We start from the raw sequence: 20,642 nt of genomic DNA, 5'->3' as shown, positions 1-20,642 counted from the left end.
TGGTTCTGTTCTAATTAAGATGTGGTTTTGTGTGTGTTTGTGTTTTGGTGTTGTGTGGGGTTTATTTTTTTTGGTGTGGGGGGTTTTTTTTTCCCAAAGAGGGTGGATGGGGTTGTTGGATTATCTGCATTTTATGCAGATAATGAGGCAAATGCTAACAACAGTGAGTAAAATAAGGGTTAATAAAAAGTTTTTGTTTGTGGCTTTGTTGGAGAAAGTACTCTGGAAACTGCTGCTGTGATAGATATCCATGGTACGTGATTTAAAGCAGGGTAGTAGGATGCAGACTTGTTAGATTGCACTGGTTAAAGCTACAAAAATGGTATGATGTGGTGTTCAGTGTAGGGTCTGTGGTTGGCTGAGAGTTCTCAATCTGTAAGTTGATGGAAGTTGTTTTTGCGAGGATAAAGTATAGGAGAAAAGTGAGTTTCAGTCATGTTAAGTTGTATCTCTGATGTGTGTTTTTTGTCAAAACGGCAGAATCAGTTTTGTGATAGGGAAGGATGTATTTGAAAAGATAAATGCTAGAGAACTTGGAATACTAATGTCTCAGGGCTCTAAATAAATATTCAATGGCAGTATAAGCTTGCTTTTCATCAGGGTCTCTTGGCAATTTGCTTTGTGGCAAGAAATTAAGTCATGTTGTACATCAGAAATTGGTTGGGAGACAGGAAAAGAGAGAATAGAACTCAACCACTGACCTTTTGCCATTGACTGTTTATACCAGTTCCATTTCTGAAGGTATTAGAACTTGGGGATATATTCCAGGTGGGGTCTCACCAGAGCAGAGTAGTGGGACAGAATCACCTCCCTTGACCTGCTGGCCATGCTTCTTTTGATGCAGCCCAGGATACGGTTGGCCTTCTGGGCTGTGAGCGCACATTGCCGGTTCATGTGCAGCTTTTCATCCACCATTACCCCCAAGTCCTTCTCTGCAGGGCTGTTCTCAATTCCTTCATCCCCCAGCCTGTACTGATACTGGGGGTTGCCCTGCTCCAGGTGCAGGACCCTGTACTTGACCTTGTTGAACTTCATGAGGTTCACAGTGGCCCTTTCCTCCAGCTTGTCGAGGTCCCTCTGGATGGCATCCCGTCCCTCAGGCATGTCAACCGTACCACTCAGCTTGGTGTCATCTGCAAACATGCTGAGGGTGCACTCGATCCCACTGTGTAGGGGGAGCACTTGATCCCATTATAGTTTGGTGTATTTTGCATACTTCCTGTGTATGCCAACAGGAGAGAAATTAGAAACTTTGAATCATGAAGTCAAGGAGGTGACTCTTGCTTATAAGACCAAGAGAAGGCAAGATGGATGTGTGGTATGGCAGGCAGATGTTTGGGTTGTGTATTTGGGGAAAGTACAAGCCAATAGCTAAGTAGTATGTGCTCACAGTGGTGAGTGAAAGAAGGGGGGCAGAAGGATGGAACAGGTTTAAAGTTTGATTGAAGTAGGCATGAAAGTTCTTGAGGCTTTTTATAATAAAGGCTGTAAAATTCCTATATTAAAGACTACTTTCCTAGTACTGCTTTTCCCTGTAAGCAATTGTATTTTCTGTGGCTGTGTTACCTGACTGAAAAGAGAGATTCTCTGTGATGGTGAGTGGGAATGGTTGTGAAGCCATTCTCTTTGTTATGTTTCCGTTGTAAGAAAATGTTTGAGAATTCTTCAAGGTAGAATATTGGTAATATTTAAATGATCCAGCGTACTTTTTTAATGTTCTACTCTAATTTTTTTTTTCACTACACTTTTATTTTGCGTTCAAAGAAACCCTTATATTTGCAAGTCAGCCTACTGTCTGGGTGTGAGACCTGCTGAGAAGAGTCAACAAGAGTGTGTCTCCTTATAGTACTGTGCAGACTCTGGGGGATGGGGGGGTGCTCTGCCTTCAGGGATATAGGATTCATAGGATGCAGGGGAAGAGCATTTTGGGCTTGTGCAAGACTTAGTACAGTGTATTTAGGGGAAGGTGCCCACCAAAGCTACTCTATCACTCTCTTTCTCAGCTGGACAGGGGAAAGAAAGTAGGAGAAGCTTCTGGGTTAAGATAAGGACAGGGAGAGATCATTCAGCAATTACCATCGTGGGCAAAATGGATGCAACTCGGGGAAATTAGTTTAATTTATTATCAATCAAATCATGGTAGGGTAATGAGAAATAAAAACAAATCTTCAAACACCTTCTCCCCCCCTCCTCCTTCTTCCCAGGCTCAACTTCACCCCCAACTTTCTCTACCTCCTCCCCCTGAGTGGCACAGGGGTATGGGGAATGGGGGTTGCAGTTAGTTCAGTGCATGTTTCTGCTGCCCCTTCCTCCTCAGGGGGAGGACTCCTCACCCTCTGCCCCTGCTCCAGCATGGGGTCCCTCCCATGGGAGACAGTCCCCCATGAACTTCTCCAATGTGAGTCCTTCCCATGGGCTGCAGTTCTTTATGAACTGCTCCATCCTGAGTCCCTTCTGTGGGGTGCAGTCCTTCAGGAACAGGCTGCTCCAGCATGGGTCCCCCATGGGGTCATAAGTCCTGCTACCATATCTGCTCCAGCATGGGCTTCCCATGTAGTCACAGCCTCCTTCGGACGTATCCACCTGCTTCAGCATGGGGTCCTCCATGGGCTGCAGGTGGATATCTGCTCCACCGTTAACCTTCATAGGCTGCAGGGGGACAGCCTGCCTCACCATGGTCTTTACCATGGGCTGCAGGGGAACCTCTGCTCCAGTGCCTGGAGCACAACCTCCCCCTCCTTCTTCACTGACCTTGGTGTCTGCAGAGTTGTTTCTCACATATTCTCACTCCTCTCTCCAGCTGCAATTACTATTGCTGCTTTTTTTCCCCTTCTTAAATATGTTATCACAGAGGTGCTACCACCATTACTGATTGTCTCGACCTTGGCTGGTGGTTGGTCTGTCTTGGAGCCAGCTGGCATTGGCTCTATTGGACATAGGGGAAGCTTCTAGCAGCTTCTCACAGAAGCCACCCCTGTAGCCCTTCTGCTACCATGATCTTGCCACGCAAATCCAGTACAATCCTGATCAGCCAGAGAGAGGAACAGGCCATTGGTGCTGTTTGAGAGTGCTGCTGTATTTTTCTGTAGTCTTGATCTGTGTGGTCGGCTTTGTTGCATGTATGCCTACTGGAAATACACGCTTTTTCAGTCTTGCTACTCTTTGGACCTGGGCATGGCACTGCGATAGCCTTGCCTTTATTGAGCTACCAGTTTTAGCACCTCTTCCCAGAGTATACCTTTTAAATAGAATAGCCAATTTCCATCTAGCCTTGTGTAAAGGTAAGAGTTTGCAACAACTGTTGAGTTGTACTCTTGCCAGATGTGTTAAGTAATTAGTGGCTGAAAGAAAAAGCTTGATTGATTGATTAAGTCTATAACAGTATGAGTTAAGGTGAAGGCAGTTTGCTCAACTGAGCCATACTACTTAGTTCTCTGAAGCCTAATCAGGTATATCACTGGTTCCTGTTGTTTGGTTTCTCCTTTTTTGTCAGTCTTCTGTGTGTGTGTTCTTGTATGTTAAGGCAAGTTCTTAAAAACCTTCAAAGCTTTTCTTCAAAAAGACAACCCCTAAGCCTTTCAGGACTCAACAGAGAAATGTCAGTTCTTAATGTTTGTTTTGTCTATCCTTAGGATTTTTTGTGTTCCTTTTCTTCACACTTATTCTAACTATAAAATTAATTTTCAAGTGATATCCCCCCCAGCCTGTGTTCTCCTAAGCTGAGTCTTTATTGTCCTTTCCACAACTACACAAACCCCTCAGGACCTTGATGACATACTACTAAATGAGAAAATTCACCACTGATTTTAATGAGTGCTGGGTTAGGGTGCAGCTATTAATATTTTCTTGCACTTATTACTGTTTAGAGCTCTCCTCAGTTCAAGTATTCTCTGTTCATAGAACTCATGTGCTGTTTACCAATTTCCAAACTAACAAATGTTAAGTAAGACCACACATGGTGCCAATTCTTATGCTGCCACATAAGTCTGTGCTGATACAATGCATTGCTGTTTACTTAAATTACTGTATTTATAGTAGTTGCGCAAGCTTTTATGTTGTGATGGTGTTTGAAGACTAAATTACCCTAATTGAAAGACCACTGAAAAACAACATCAGATATTTAATTAAAACGATCTGCTTGATTACAAGTCCTTGCATTGTCCGCTAAGTTTGTAATTCTATTTTATAATGTTATTAGGTATGAAAAAAAACTTTTATTGTAAATAGGTTTTGCTTACAGCTTCTGACTTCTGTTATCTTCTAAATGTTTATAAAATTGTTTAATTGGTTTTAAATATTGATCTTCTATTATAGAATCATAGAATAGTTTGGGTGGGAGGGGACCTTTAAAGGTCATCTAGCCCAACCCCCCCTGCAGTGAGCAGGGACATCTTCAACTAGATCAGGTTGCTCAGAGCCCCGTCCAACCTGGCCTTGAATGCTTCCAGGGATGGGGCATCTACCACCTCTTTGGGCAATCTGTGCCAGTGTTTCACCACCCTTGTTGTGAAAAATTTCTTCCTTAGATCTAGTCTAACTCTGCCCTCTTTTAGTTTAAAACCATTACCCCTTGTCTTATCACAACAGGCCCTGCTAAAATGTCTGTCCCCATCTTTCTTATAGGCCCCCTTTAAGTCCTGGCAGACTGCAATAAGGTCTCCCTGGAGCCTTCTCTTCTCCAGGCTGAACAACCCCAACTCCCTCAGCCTGTCCTCATAGGAGAGGTGTTCCATCCCTCTGATCATTTTTGTGGCCCTCCTCTGGATCTGCTCCAGCCCACTCCTTATAGAAGGCAGCAAATAGAAGTGTTATTTTTGGAGGTCTCAGCTATAACAACTCTTCGCCAATAATGTGGATTGAGCAATTGTATGTTGTTAAACAAGCTAAAGCATTCTTGAGATGAAGAGAGTTTTCTGCAGCTGTTTTATCTTATCTAGATGAGTTGCCTGGGAATCCTATAAGCATATTAAAATTGTCATCTCGTCCATGGTTGCTTTCCAAATTTGGCATAAAGGTGTCCATTTTTTTGGTCCGTGTTTTCTCTTTAAAGTGGATAAAGGTTTGCTCTTCACTAGAGCTGAGACTGGGAAGTGTTCATCCTGGCTTGTCAGGAAGATAATTGTATTAGATTGTAGGCCATACAGTGATTTGGGAGTGTGTGTGTGTCAAATGCTGTCTAGAGAGCAGGTCCAGTTTTCAGAAGTGTCTAACTAGAGGAGTCTCTAATTCATGTGCTTGGTGTCCCAGAGATATACTTGAAAAGCTGAAAGCATCTGCAGATTTCATTGTAAATCCTTAGAACTAATTTATCATCTTGGTATATTGAGAGAGAGTATATATTTAATGTTGGCAGAAACTGATCCAAGTTATACCTAAAGTGTGTTGATATAGAACCCATTCTGGTCTATTTCAGTATAAATGGGTAATGTTTATATTTTATCCCATAGAAGTATTTGTGTTGTATCCTCTTAGTGGCTTGGTTCTTGTGATAATCAACTTGATAACATCAGTAGTTTAGTGATTTGGGGAGGGGGGTTACAAAGTTCAGTGAACTTGATCGCTTGTTTGAATGTAACCTTGTATTGAATAGATTTAAAAATAATCAGCATTCCCTGCATCTACTAGTAATCTGTGTTATGACATCTAGCTAGGATCGTAAGAAAACAACTTTGGCCAATAGACTGTTCCACCTAGGGTGGTAGTAAAACTGTTTTGGTGACATCAAAGGGAAAAAATTAAGCACTTGATGTTTATACTTGGATTGGAAGATTATTCTTAGGCCTGTAGCATTGGTGTTAGTTGTGGCATGCCCTCTCCTGGTATGATAGAGGTACTCAACAATTTTTTTGCCTCAGTTTTCACTGGCAATCTGTCTTCCCACATCTCTCAAGCCTCTGAATCTCAAAGCAGGGACAGGGAATGAAGTCCCTCTCATTGCAAGAAAAGATCAAGTGTGATACCACCTGAGGGACCTGAACATGCACAAGTCCATGGGACCTGATAAGATGTATCCCAGGGTCATGAGGGAATTGACTGATGTAGTTGCCAAGCCATTCCATCATATTTGAAAAGTCATGGCAGTGAAGTCAAGTCCCTGGTAACTGGAAAAGGAAATATCGTATCCATTTCTAAAAAGGGTAGTAAGGAGGACCCTGGGAACTACCGACCAGTCAGCCTCATCTCTGTGCCCAGTAAGATCATGGAACAGTTCCTCCTGGAAGCTATGTCAAGGCATATGGAAGGTAGAGAGGTGATTAGAGACAGCCAACATGGCTTCAGCAAGGGCAAATTGTGCCTGACTGATCTAGTGGCACTCTACAGTGGAGTGACTGCATCAGTGGCCAAGGGAAGAGCTACGGATGTCATCTACCTAGATTTCTGTAAGGCCTTTGATATGGTCCCCCACAACATTCTTGCCTCTAAACTGGAGAGAGGTGTGTTTGATGGATGGACTGTTAAATAGAATTGGATGGATGGCTGTATCCAAAGAGTTCTAGTCAATGGTTCAGTGTCCAAGTGGAAACCAGTAACAAGTGGTGTCCCTCAAGGATCCGTACTGGGACCAGTACTATTTAATATCTTTATCAACGGCATAGTCAGTGGGACTGAGTGCGCACCCTCAGCAAGTTTGCGGATGGCACCAAGCTGAGTGGTGCAGTTGATTTGCTAGAGGGAAGGGATGCCATCCAGAGGGACCTTCAAAGACTTGAGGAGTGGGCCCATGTGAACCTCATGAAGTTCAACAAGGCCAAGTGCAAGGTCTCACACCTGGGCCAGGGCAATCCCCAAATATCAATACATACTGGGGGATGAATGGATTGGGAGCAGCCCTGCAGAGAAGGACTTGAGGATACTGGTGGCTAAAGAATTGGACATGAGCTAGTAATGTATGCTTGCAACTCAGAAAGGCAATTGTATCCTGGGCTGCATAAAAAGAAGCATGGCCAACAAGTCAAGGGTAGGTGATTTCACACACACACACCCCCACACACCCCCCAAAAAAAAAAAACATTGCTGCTTTTCTTGCAAGAGCTGATATGTATGTTGGGAAGTTCAGGAAGGAAAATGATAGATTTGTGTTTAAGATATTGCTGTGGAGCAATTGACTTCACCTTTGCCATGTCTATTGTAGAGTGTTGGGCAAGTAAAACCTTATTGGGTGCTTATTAATTGCTTGTTACTTGCTTTCTAAATGACTTGCACTTCTTACTTGTAACTTCTGGAATCTGGGGTGTGAAAGCAAAGTGAAACAACTTTTAACATTGTGTTTACATCCACATGTGTTATCAGCAGAGCTGAAATTCACTGGCCCAGCAGTACTGGATGGTGCTCATATCTTTAGAATAGGGTCAGAAAAGTATCAGATGCTGTAGCAGTGGACTCCACAAGTTTGTTGATAACAGAGATAACAAGGCTTGGGGATCTGCTTCTACTCCAGGCTGGGGAGAGAAAGAGAGTCTCATTTGGCGAACAATAACTCTTCTGCCATTCTGGCCTAGTATAGGCCTGGTTTTCTTCCTCCTTTCTATTCAACTACAAGTCTACCTTGCCTTTGGCTGCAGCCTCAGTCCTACCAATTAATTTTGGAAACACTTTAGTCTGGTTGCTTCTTTTTCCATGCTGCTGTAGAATCATAGAACCATAGAATAGTTTGGGTTGGAAGGGACCTTTTAAGGTCATCTAGTCTAATCCCCCTGCAGTGAGCAGGGACATCTTCAAGAAGATCAGGTTGCTCAGAGCCCCATCCAACCTGACCATGAATGTTTCCAGGGATGGGGCATCTACCACCTCTCTGGGCAATCTGTGCCAGTGTTTCACCACCCTTGTTGTGAAAAATTTCTTTTTTCACAAGGGAAGGATGATGTTGCATGTTGAAATTCAGTGATATTCTTGCATGTAATTCCATTAGCCTTTGAGAAGGATCAACCTGCTTAGCACTCCATATAAATTAAGAAGAAACGTGTAGATAACTGGCACTTTTCTTCTGTAGAAGAGATTGTTGTTAGGCTAGTTTTGTATGTACGTAGGATGCCAGAAGGATTTGGTAATCCTTATTTTGTGTATTAATGAAGGAAGGACTATGATCAAGTTACAGACCAGAAGGCTAGTTCTTGAATGTTAACTGGAATGTTACATTAGTGGAACTACCCACAAACATCACGTTGTTTCAATGCCCTTCTAAAACTAAGGGGTTTTAGTCTAAATTGTTTTTCGAACTTTGAGATACTGTTCTGTATCCACAGTTAAATCTTGCTGTCCTTATTGAGCTTCCTTAGCCAGGAACATTTTCTACTTGAATACCTTAGATGCAGGTTTCATGTCCATTTAAGTAGGTTTTATAGTGATTAGGGGATAATCTTTTCTCCCTTTGGTATTTCTGAAAGTTAAGTATGCATCCCAAAATATTGCTAAATGTGCAATGCTTCATAATGTTTGAGGCAGAGAGCAAGAAACAACTGAATATTTCAGTTTCACTGTATGATTCCCCTTGACCATGCATTTTTCATAAGAAAACTAGCTACTGAGTTCTAGTCCTGACTTAGTCTGTTGATGAGTGAAGTTTGCACTGTTTTACAGTTTTGGCAGCTTAGATCTTGAGCTCTTCATTTCAGATGACAAGTCATCTTTGAGACATCTTTCATGCGGTTTGAAAATATCCTTCACATGGCTGCTTTAAGTCATGCCAATTGAAATAGAATCATGGAATAATTTAGGTTGAAAAAGACCCTTAAGATCATAAAGTCCAACCATTAACCTAACACTACCACGTCCGCTACTAAACCATGTCCCTAAGTGCCACGCCTACATGTCTTTTAAATACCTCCAGGGATGGTGACTCAACCACCTCCCTGGGCAGCCTGTTCCAATGCTTGACAACCCTTTCAGTGAAGACGTTCTTCCTAATATCCAATATAAACCTCCCCTGGTGCAACTTGAGGCTGTTTCCTCTCGTCCTATCACTGGTTACTTGAGAGAAGAGGCCAACACCCACCTTGCTACAACCCCCTTTCAGGTAGTTGTAGAGAGTGATAAGGTCTCCCCTCAGCCTCCTCTTCTCCAGACTAAACAACCCCAGTTCCCTCAGCTGCTCCTCAGAAGACTTGTTCTATAGACCCTTCACCAGCCCTTCTTTGGACACGCTTGAGCACCTCAACATCCTTCTTGTAGTGAGGGGCCCAAAAGTGAACACAGTATTCGGGGTGCAGCCTCACCAGTGCCAAGTACAAGGGGATGATAACTTCCCTACTCCTGCTGGCCACACTATTTCTGATACAGGCCAGGATGTTATTGGCCACCTGGGCTTACTGCTGGCTCATGTTCAGCCAGCCGTCGACCAGCACCCCCAGGTCCCTTTCCGCTGGGCTGCTCTCCAGCCACTCCTCCCCAAGCCTGTAGCGTTGCATGGGGTTGTTGTGACCCAAATGCAGGATCTGGCACTTGGTCTTGTTGAACCTCATACAGTTGGCCTCAGCCCATCGATCCAGCCTGTCCAGATCCTTCTGTAGAGCCTTCAATACTGAGCCCTGGGGAACGCTGCTTGTGATCGTTTGCCAACTGGATTTAACTCTGTTCACCACAACTCTTTGGGCCCAGCCATCCAGCCAGTTTTTTACCCAGCAAAGAGTATACCCATCCAAGCCGTGAGCAGACAGTTTCTCCAGGAGAATGCTGTGGGAGACGCTGTCAAAGGCTTTACTAAAGTCGAGGTAGGCAACATCCACAGCCTTTCCCTCATCCACTAAGCAGGTCACCTGGTCATAGAAGGAGATCAGGTTGGTCAAGCAGGACCTGCCTTTCATGAACTCGTGCTGGTTGGGCCTCATCCCCTGCTTGTCCTGTACGTGCTGTGTGATGGCAGTCAAGATGATCTACCGCCTTTCCTGGCACCGAAGTCAGACTGACAGGCCTGTAGTTCCCCAGGTCTTCCTTCCGGCTCATGTAGATGGGAATCACATTTTCTAACTTCCAGTCAACTGGGTCCTCCCAAATCCAAAATATATAATTATACCAGCTATTAGAAAGAATGTTAACTCTATCCCAGCTGAAACCGAGACAGGTGGTTTATAACAGACTTCCTCCATGATATCTGCCTTGTTGGCCTTCCCCCTGATTCTTACCCATAAACACTCAACCCTATTGTCACCATCTAGAAGACAAGCAGAACACTCCTTAACATACAGGGCTACCCCACCACCTCTCCTTCCTTGCCTATCCCTTCTGAAGAGTTTATACCCATCCATTCTAGCACTCCAGATGTGCTAGTCATCCCAGCATGTTTCTGTGATGGCAACTATGTCGTAGTTTTCCAGCTGCACAATGGCTTTCAGCTCCTCCTGTTTGTTGCCCATACTGCGTGCACTGGTGTAGATGCACTTCACTTGGGCCATTGATCCTGCCGCTGTTTTTTTGGGAGAAGCCCTAATTCCTGTGTGACTGTTCTCAGGCGCTTCCGTGGTTTCTAACACATTCAGAACCCTTGTGTCTTTGCTGCTGTGGGGATCTCCATCTCCTCCACTGAGATGGCTAAGGTGCTGCGCACATTAGTACAGGGACGTTTCATGTGTGTTCCAGTGTACTCGGCATATTGTGGAGCAGACTAAAGGACCTCGCTAGCACACTGTCCCTCAAACATTGGCCTGTTGCTCCCAGGCTTATCACTAGCGATCCTGGTTTTGTGTCTTTCCCCCTTCAAATCTAGTTTAAAGTTCTTTCAATGAGCCCTGCTAACTCCTGCACAAAGATCCTTTTCCCCCTTTGAGAAAGGTGTACCCCATCTGTCACCAGCAGGCCTGGTGTCATGTAGACTGAGCCATGATCAAAAAACCCAAAATTCTGCCGGTGACACCAGTCACAGAGCCAGATATTGATCAGATGGGTCTTCCTGTTTCTTCCTACGTCATTCCCTGCAACTGGAAGGATAGAGGAGAACACTACTTGTACTCCTGATCCCTTAGTTAGTTGTCCCAAGGCCCTGATGTCTCTTTGGATCGCCTTTGGACTTACTGCAACTTCATTGCTTCCTACATGAAAAAGCAATAATGGATAATAATTTGAGGGCCATACCAGGGTAGGAAGTTTTCTTGTAACATCTTTAACCTGAGCCCCAGGGAGGCAGCAGACTTCCCTAAGAAGTGGGTCTGGTCTGCATATTGGGTCTTCTGTTCCCCTCAGGAGAGAGTCTCCTATGACAATAACTCATCTATTTTTCTTTATGGAAGCAGTTTTGATGCAGGTCGTAGGCCGACTTAACTTTGGTGACATCTCCAACCTAGATGGACCATCATTCTCATCGTTGTTGGTTCCACTTGCAGAGCCTCATACCTATTGTACAAGGGCACCTGGGAAGGTGAGGTAGTCACAGAGGAGATGTGCCTGCTGCACCAGGCAGGAACTTGTTGCCGTTCCACCCTATCCCTTAAGTCACCACGTTCTGCTGGGTGGAGAGAGGATAGGGAATCCTCGGTATCATGTGTCCTGTCAGGCAGACAGGTCTGTCCCAGGGATGCTAGAGTGTGTGCGGTTCTGGTAGGCAATCTCCTTCTCAGACTCCCTGATACTCATCAACCTACTCGCCTCCTCACAGAACTCTGCCACTAAGTGGAGGAGTTCCTCTACTTGGGCATACCTCCCACAGGTGTACTCAATGCTGCCATCTGATACTGGTATAAGAGTAGGGCATACCCTGCAGCCTGACACATGGGTAGCTTCCCATAGGAGCTCTGTCTGGGAAGCTGTGTCAGTCGCAGTGGGTGCAGAGTTTAGAGAGACCATGGCGTTCTGCAGGGTGGATACCATAGCTCCCTGGTTGGGCCAGCAGAGTTAAAGCATCCCTTCCTGCACGCCCTTCCATGCAACCTGCTGTGCCTACACCCTGTTGCTAGTGCTCCCTAGGCTCTTCTTTTATTTGTGTGGGGACTTGGCTACCCAGGTCTCGTTGGCTGCTGTTGTGCGAGCTGTGGGCTCCTGGCAGGTCTCTCCACTCCCCTCAGTTTTCCCCGGTTCAGGGACACCCCCTATGTACACCACACTAAAGAGCATCGCTGCAGATTGTGCTAGCACCGGAGCTACTCACCTCGGCAACCATAGACCATGTCTTTTAATTTGATTGTGAAGGGATGAGTTGTTACTCTCTACTTCACGCCTTTTACTTATTCTAATTAAAATCTGTTATCTTTCTTGGGTATATGTTCTGAGTAGGAAGTAACTGTGGTTTAATGTCTTCAAGTAAAGAGTGCTTCCTTGTTTACAATGGGCATAGTCACTGAGAGGAGCTGCTTCAGAGCTGGCCTGACCTGTAGTGGAGTGACAGATCTTGGCGCACAGGAGGTTACCTGAGGCAGGGAAACGCCAGGGCAATGGAGAGACCTGCCAGGAGCCGGCGGCTCTTGCAGGAGATGCTGATAAGGCCTGAGCATTGCCAGAGCAACAGCGACTCACCCCCATGCCTGTAAAAAGCAGCCTGGGGAGCACTAGAGATCAGGAGTGCCGCTAACAGAGCGGGCAAACAGAGTGTGGTGCGGCAGTTTGTGTGCAGGAAGGGCGTAGTCGCCCTACTAGCTCAAGAGGTGAGTTCTATTGGTGGTCACCACCCTCTCAGGAGGACCTTAGCTGTAGTAGCCATCAGGCAGAAAGCCATGTCTGCCAGAATGGATGTGGCAACCCAGAGAAACCTCCCATGAAAACATGCAGCCATCCAGGTCTCAGGCTGCTGCTCTCACTGGTAATAGATGGCAGTAGTGAGAACAGCTGTGTGAGGTGTGACCAGGTGGATGATCTGCTCAGCCTGGTGGCAGAGCTATGAGAGGAAATAGAAATATTAAGGGAGTCTGAGAAAGGGATGGACTTGTGGAGCCATGCTTTGCCCTCCCTGAGGCAGAAACAGCCACTGGAAAAAAACCAAGATCAAGGGGGTCCTGTATCCTCCCCCTGCCAGGCTGAAGGCAGTAGCTTAAAGGGAGGGAGCGAATGGAGGCAAGTCCATGCTCGGGGCGGCAGACGAACCCTCTCCTTGCCCGCCTCGCCTCCCCAGGTGCCCTCTGTACAACAGGTATGAGGCTCTGGATGTGGAAGGACAGTCCATGGATGAAGTGGATGATGGTCCAGCTACACCGGAGGTGTTGCCAAGGTCAGAAAGGCTTACCCCTTGCATCATGACCACCCCCATGAGGAAGAAAAGAAAGGTTATAGTTGTAGGCGACTCCCTTCTGAGGGGAACTGAAGGTCCACTATACCTGACAGACCCTTCTCTTAGGGAAGTCTGCTGCCTCCCTGGGGCCTGGGTTAAGGACATCATTAGGAAACTTCCTAGCCTGGTGCAGCCCTCAGACTATTACCCACTACTGCTGTTCCATGTGGGTGGAGACCAAGCTCAAAAGAGATCAAAAGAGACTTCAGGGCCTTGGGACGGTTGGTAAGGGAATCTGGTGCACAGGTTATTTTTTTTTTTTTTCCCCTCTCCTTCCAGTTGCAGGCAGAGACATAGGAAGAAACAGACAGGCCCAGTCTATTAATACATGGTTCCATGACTGGTGTCACCGCCACAATTTTTTTTTTTTTTTTTAATGGGATGGCCTACATGGCACCTGGCTTGCTGGCATTAGATGGGATTAACCGTTCTCAAAGGGGGAAGAGGGTCTTTGCTCACAAGCTGGCAGGGCTTATTGACAGGGCTTTAAACTAGACTTGAAGGGGGAGGGGGATAATATCAGGCTTACCTATGACAAGCTGTGGGATGACACACCAAGGTTAGAGGGACAGGGGCTAGCGAGGGCCCTCAGCCTGTTGCTCTGAGATGTGCTGGCTACACTGCAGCACACTTGAAGTCTTCTGCAGATGAGCCAGGGACTCCCAAGGTAATAGGAGCCAACAGGGAAACACCAGCGAAACACCTCCAAAGGAACTAAGGGGTATTCCTCTAAGAGGGTGACATGGCCGACAGCCCAGCTGAAGTGCCTCTACAACAATGCACGCAGCATGGGCAACAAACGGGAGGAGTTGGAAGCCACCATGCTGTTAGAAAGCTATGACCTGGTTGCCATTACGAAAATTTGGTGGGATGAATCCCATGACTGGAGTGCTGCTATTGATGGCTACAGGCTGTTCAGAAGGGACGGGTGAGGAAGCAAGGGCAGAGGCATTGCACTCTATGTCAAGAAATGGATAGAGCGTGAAGAGCTGTCTCTGAAGAAGAACCATGAGCAGGTTAAGAGGTTATAGGTAAGAATCAGGGACCGCAGCAACAGAGGGAACCTGTGGCTGTTGTCTACTACAGGCCTCCCAATCAAGGTGAGCCTATTGATGAAGCCTTCTCACTCCAGTTTCAGGAGGTGTCGGGCTCGCAGGCTCTCGTCCTGCTGGGGGACTTCAACCACCCCAACATCTGCTGGAAAAGCAGCACAGTGAGCTGTAGGCAATCCTGGAGACTCCTGGAGTGCATGGAGGATAACTTCCTATGCCCGGTGATAGACAGCCCTGCTAGAGGAGATGCAGTACTGGACCTGTTAGTCACCAACACAAGTGAGCTAATTGGTGACTTCAAGACTGGAGGTAGCCTGGGTGCAAGGATCACGCACTGGTGGAGTTCGCAGTCCTGAGGGGTATGGGGCAGTCAGAGTCAGGTCAGGAACCTGAATTTTAGGAAAGCAAACTTCCAGCTCTTCAGGGAGTCAGTCAATAGGACCCCCTGGGAAACTGCCCTCAGGGACAAGGGAGCAGAACAGAGCTGGCAGGTCTTTAAGGATGCTTTCCATAGAGCGCAAGAGCTCTTGACCCCCAGGTGTAAAGGAAGGAAGGCAAGAGCCTGGCATAGCTGAGTGGGGACCTGCTGGTGAAACTGAAGGGCAAGAAGGAAATGCACAGGCAGTGGAAGCAGGGACAGGTGTCCTGGGATAAGTACAGGGATGCTGCCTGGTTGTGTAGGAATGAAGTCAGGAAGGCCAAGGCGTGGCTGGAGCTGAACTTGGCAAGGTATGCAAAGAATAATAAGAAGGGCTTCTACAGGTATGTCAGCCAGAAAAGGAAGGTCAAAGACAGCGTACCACCCTTGATGAGCAAGGCTGGCAGACTGGTGACAGTGGATATGAGGAAGGCTGTGGTATTCAAGGACTTCTTTGCCTCAGTCTTCACTGGCAGTGTCTCTTCCCACGTCTCTCCTCTCTCTTGAGTGGATGGCCTGCAAGATGGGGACTGGAGGAGCAAAGTCCCTCTCACTATAAGAGATCAGGTTTGAGACCACCTGAGGAACCTGAACATGCAGAAGTCAATGGGACCTGATGAGATGCATCCCAGAGTCCTGAGGGAATTGGCTGATGTAGTTGGCAAGCCGCTCTCCATGATATCTGAAAAGTCCTGGCAGTCAGGTGAAGTCCCTGGAGACTGGAAAAAGGGAAACATTGCACCCATTTTTTTAAAAGGGTTGCAAGGAGGACCCTGGGAACTACTGACCTGTCAGCCTCACCTCTGTGCCTGGGAAGATCATGGAGCAGATCCTCCTAGAAGCTATGCCAAGGCACATGGAGGACAGGGATGTGATTCGAGACAGCCAGCATGGCTTCACCAAGGGTAGGTCCTGCCTGACCAACCTAGTGGCCCTCTCTGATGGAGTTACTACATCAGTGGAGAAGGGAATAGCTACAGATGTCATCTATCTGGACTTCTGTAAGGCCTTTGACATGGTCCCCCACAACATCCTTCTCTCTAAATTGGAGAGAGATGTATTTGAAGGGTGGGCTGTTTGGTGGATGAGGAATTGGTTGGATGGTCGCATCCAGATGGTAGTGGTCAATGGCTCAATGTCCAGAAGGAGATCGGTGACAAGCGGTGTCCCTCAGGGGTCTGTATTAGGACCAGTACTCTTCATCAATGACATAGTGGGATTGAGGGCGCCCTCAGCAAGTTTGCAGATGACACCAAGCTGAGTGGTGTGGTTGACATGCCTGAGGGATGGGATGCCATCCAGAGGGACCTGGACAAGCTTGAGGAATGGGCTCATGTGAACCTCATGAGGTTCAACAGGGCCAAGTTCAGGGTCCTGCACCTGGGTCGGGGCAACCCCTGGTATCAGTACAGGCTGGGGGATGAAGGTTTTGAGAGCAGCCCTGCTGCGAAGGACTTGGGGGTACTGGTGGATGAAAAGCTGGACTTGACCTGTTGGAGCGGGTCCAGAGGAGGGCCACAGAAATGATCAGAGGAATGAAACACCTCTCCTATGAGGACAGGCCGAGAGAATTAGGGTTGTTCAGCATGGAGAAGAGAAGTCTCTGGGTGAGACCTTATTGCAGCCTTCCAGTACTTAAAGGGGGCTTATAAGAAAGATGGGGACGGAGTTTTTAGTAGGGCCTGTAGAGATAGGGCAAGGGGTAATGGTTTTAAACTAAAAGAGAATAGATTCAGACTAGATAAAGGAAGAAATTTTTCACAGTGAGGGTGGTGAAACACTGGCACGCGTTTCCCAGAGAGGTGGTAGATGCCCCATCCCTGGAAACATTCAAGGTCAGGTTGGACAGGGCTCTGAGCAACCTGCTCTAGTTGAAGATGTCCCTGCTCACTGCAGGCAGGGTGGACTAGATGACCTTTAAAGGTCCCTTCCAACCCAAACTATTCTGTGTTTCTGTGATTCTGTTTACAGTGAAGCGTTGTTCCTACTTTGTCTAGTATTTAAGTGGAACTCAGTATTTCTGTTCTTTTCCTGTGAAATACTGAAATAGGACAGAGCTAGTCTTGGATAAGTCTGGCAAAGGAAGCAAGTTTTTTAAAATTTTATCTCAGACTGATGTCCTCTAAATGCTATTCCTGAGGTCTTTTGATAAGCCTTGAGTCTTGCATTTTCTGTGTGAGCTGAATGTGGAATTTCCAATGTTGTTTTTTTTATCTGCTCCTAATATTATCTTGGTTGTTTGTAGTATTTGGGGAAGTCGAATGGAAAAGTCTTTTACTGTTCAGAGCAAAACCAAGTTGTTACTTCTGCTTATTCAAGGCTACTCATTTTTTCATTTTGGATGTTCAGGTTATGTCTTAATCTGATAAATACTTAGTTCCTCTTTTCTGTTTTTTTATTAGGAATTAGCCAAATGTTATAGCACAAAAATAAATTATAATTGATTGGGAAGATGAGAATTAATATTGAACTGTATTTAATATGTTAGGTTTAGCATGTTGCATATAAATGTTTGTGTGATAACAACTTCTCTGAATTTTTCAGCCATGATAGAGGTGAAAAATGTAGTTAACTTGACATACCAGAATAGTGAGTCCGATGTGTTAAAGGAAAAGAACTTTTTTGGGTTTGTTTTTTGTTATTCATGGGACTGTTATGCATCTCTTTATTCATCCATAAATTCGAAATGCTTACCTGTAGAAATTGATTGATATTACCAACAAGGGAATACTGTTCAAGATGCCTTTAGGAGTAAGGTTTGATCATTAAAAGGTATGATGAATCAAAAATCTTTAGGCTTTTAGCTCAGTGCTACTCTTCAGTGGAATACTGTTTCATTAAAAACAAGCACATTTTTTTCCATGACCAGCAAGTTTTATAACTAGAACTGATAGCCCCACTTATTCTGATTGTGAGGAGAGGGTACATTGGTATAAATGTTGTTTGGACCTGTTTATCAATCTACATGTGTATTTGTGTATTGATAATTGACAGTAGAAAAACTGAAAAAGTCTCCTTGCTATTCTCGAAGGTAAAATGTATCAAAAAGTTTATTTAAAAAATAAACTGAATTATTTCTCTTCTGTGATCATTTCCATAAGGTTATTCTGGAGAAGATGCAGGAGAACAGTTTCCATTGGATAAGAATTAATTTTAAAAGCTTTTAAGAAGTCACTAACACATCATGCAAATCATAACTTTGTGAAGAATCTGAATTCTTCTCACAACTTGTTTATTCGTTTCCTGGTTTTGTTCCCTGCTTATAATGGAACCCTTCCTTAATGTGTGTGTTTCCTCAAAACCTGAGATTAATATGAACACATCCAGTTCAATTTAGCATTGTTATCTTTCAGTGTGGTTTTTTTTTTTTTTAAGGGGCAGAGAGACAAACTTCTAAATTCTTAATTAATACACCATATGGGTTAAAAAGAACAGAGTTGAACTTATGAGGCTTTTTTTTCTTGACACTTTTCTTTCCTGTTACATTAAAGGTTATGAAAGTAGTGTGTTATGCTACCTGCTGTCAGGTTATCAAAATGAAAACATGGTAATTTAGAGTGATATGAAGAAATACTAGCTTGGAGAGATGTTGAGAGAATTCTCTCTGTGTAATTTAATTTTTTCCTCTGGACCTGACATTGCAAGAAGTAGTGGTGACTTGTGTTAATACTAGATTTTTATCTGATAATAGAATTTATAGTTAGGAAATGATCATTGGGATATTTGCAGTTTTGAGACCTTTTTGATCTTCCTCTACTAATCTTCTTGGAGTTAATGTCAGTGCTTTCTTCCAATAACATTGTTTCTATAATGTTTTCTGTGTTTGCACTGAAGTATGAAAAGCTTGTTTAAATTGATCCTGAAAGAGGACTTCAATCAAAATATCGCATGTGTTGTACACACTAGTTATTTTTATGAAGGCCCTTAATTTACTACTGCAAGTGAAATAAGTTTTTGTGGCCCTTGACAGATGAAAAGATGATGATGCTTCTTTTGCCTTTATCTAAATTAACAGCAGAGAGCTTAAATGACACAGAGAAAATTGTAAAAAACTTTAGAAGATAATGAAGCCTTTTCCTGACACAGGCAGTGTGACTGATTTACAGTGCAAAGATTGAACTTCCAAAAGGAAGAAGCTGAAGAGCTGATGCAACATAAAATTAATATGTATTCCAAGTTCTTCTGTACTTCAAAATAGAAGACACAAATTTCTGCTCCCAGATATGTACACATGAAAAATGGTTGTGGCATTCTTCAGAATTGAACTATTAGAAAGTATAAAAATAAACACAAAAGCCAGGGAGGGATGGTGTTATGTCATGGTGGGTGTGTGTTTTTGTGTGGCTTGTGGGATGGTCAGCTGTGGGCTTTTTTTCTTTGTTTGCTTGTTTTCACAAAACTTCCAGATCAACCACTGTGTTATTTAGCCTCAAGAGTGTTTTGAATCAAACTTCTGAACAAGGGAAAAAAAATTGATTAAAAAATTTATAGCCTAACCATGAGTGCTTGACTGGTTTTTAATTTACTTTGACTTTCACTTTGGATGATTATTGCCTTTTTAAAGATATAAATATGCTTAAAATTGAGTCTTATTGTGCATCAGCTGCATAAAAGTGTCTCGGCTGAATTCCTTTTGTTGTTGGGGGGTGATAGCAACAAATCTGTATCATTAGAACAGTGTGAAGTTGTTGTTTTCAAGCAATTTTCTTTGTTCACAGGTGTCAGCTGTGATGCATGTTTAAAAGGAAATTTTCGAGGTCGCAGATACAAGTGTTTAATTTGCTACGATTATGATTTGTGTGCAGCTTGTTATGAAAGTGGTGCAACAACAACGAGACATACAACTGACCATCCAATGCAGTGCATACTAACAAGAGTAGATTTTGGTAAGTAATAATTTAATTCATATTAGAGCTGTTTGCAGTAGTTAAAAACTTATATTTTTGTTTCACTACTTAGGAACTTTTTTCCCCAAATAGCATGCTGAAAATTATAGCAAGTTTGTATCTCTGTGATAAAAAGCTTGTTTTCTCTTTGGTTCTAGCATATGAAATCTGTTTTTTCTTTTGGGTTAAGTGTTTTGGCACACAGCAAATTATCGGACTATTAGATATATATCTGATAAAAAGGATTACTCCTAAATTAACTTCCAATCCAAAAGGTGTAACAAAACTACATGCACCCCACCCCTCCTTCCCCCAGTATGTTGTACCAGAAAGTACCATGGTGAAGAAGAGAAATAGTGGTGAGAATTCGGGGAAAATGTTGTTTTCTAGTTACATCAGGGGGTGTTAATGTAGCAGGGGTGGTAGGCTGTACTCAATGTGGAAGACTAGTGGCAAGGGCTAGGAAGTAGTCCTCTTAGTTGCTGTTTTCCCTGAATCATTTCTATCACATCATATTTATAACACCAGTGTTGTAATTCAGGAGATACTTCTATAGCAAATCTTTGCATTAAGATGTTGACATTGGATGGTTATTTCTTTTTATACCTGTTTTAAGCCCACAAAGCTAATGTTTTAATAAAAACTGTTTGTAGTGATTCAAACTATATCGGTTTTGAAGTTTTTCAGCTCTTTTAGTGGATTTTTTTTTTAACTTTTTGATTTAAAAAAAAGTATTGAATATACACATTATGCTACTTCCTATATGTATTTAAAGCTTAGAACAGTTGAATATACCAATATACAGCTTCTTTCTCAGAACTCTCTTTGAGCAGAGAAGTGTCTCATTTATGTGTAATTCTCAAGTAGCTGCTTGCCTTGTAATGACTTTGAAATCTGTGCTCTGAGAATCCAGAGTTTGGAAAGACAATTTTAAATATACAAATATATTTTTGTAAATCATATAATTTAAATTTTTAGATATTTCTTCTTGGGCTTCACTTTTTTGCTTATTAATGAGGTAAAAATATTTGTGTATATATTAATTCAATGTTCTGGTCACTATTTGAGATATATGATTCAAACTTATTTGTGCCCTGATG

At 44.0% G+C, this 20,642-nt stretch overlaps 1 protein-coding gene across 1 annotated transcript in view; it reads left to right on the top strand.

Moving 5' to 3' along the window:
* Positions 1–20,642, top strand: part of LOC309415222 (E3 ubiquitin-protein ligase KCMF1-like) — a gene marked incomplete at both ends in the record, with an annotated part of 61,239 nt that overhangs the window by 14,834 nt on the left and 25,763 nt on the right. The window contains one exon of the mRNA XM_082012673.1: positions 19,375–19,542. Within this exon, the coding sequence (XP_081868799.1) occupies positions 19,375–19,542 (168 nt within the window). The remainder of the gene's footprint in view (positions 1–19,374; positions 19,543–20,642) is intronic.

The sequence above is a fragment of the Phaethon aethereus genome (genome assembly GCF_964289735.1).
Source record: "Phaethon aethereus genome assembly, chromosome: W".
Taxonomy (NCBI): Eukaryota; Metazoa; Chordata; class Aves; order Phaethontiformes; family Phaethontidae; genus Phaethon; species Phaethon aethereus.
This window is presented reverse-complemented; position numbering and strand designations above follow the sequence as displayed.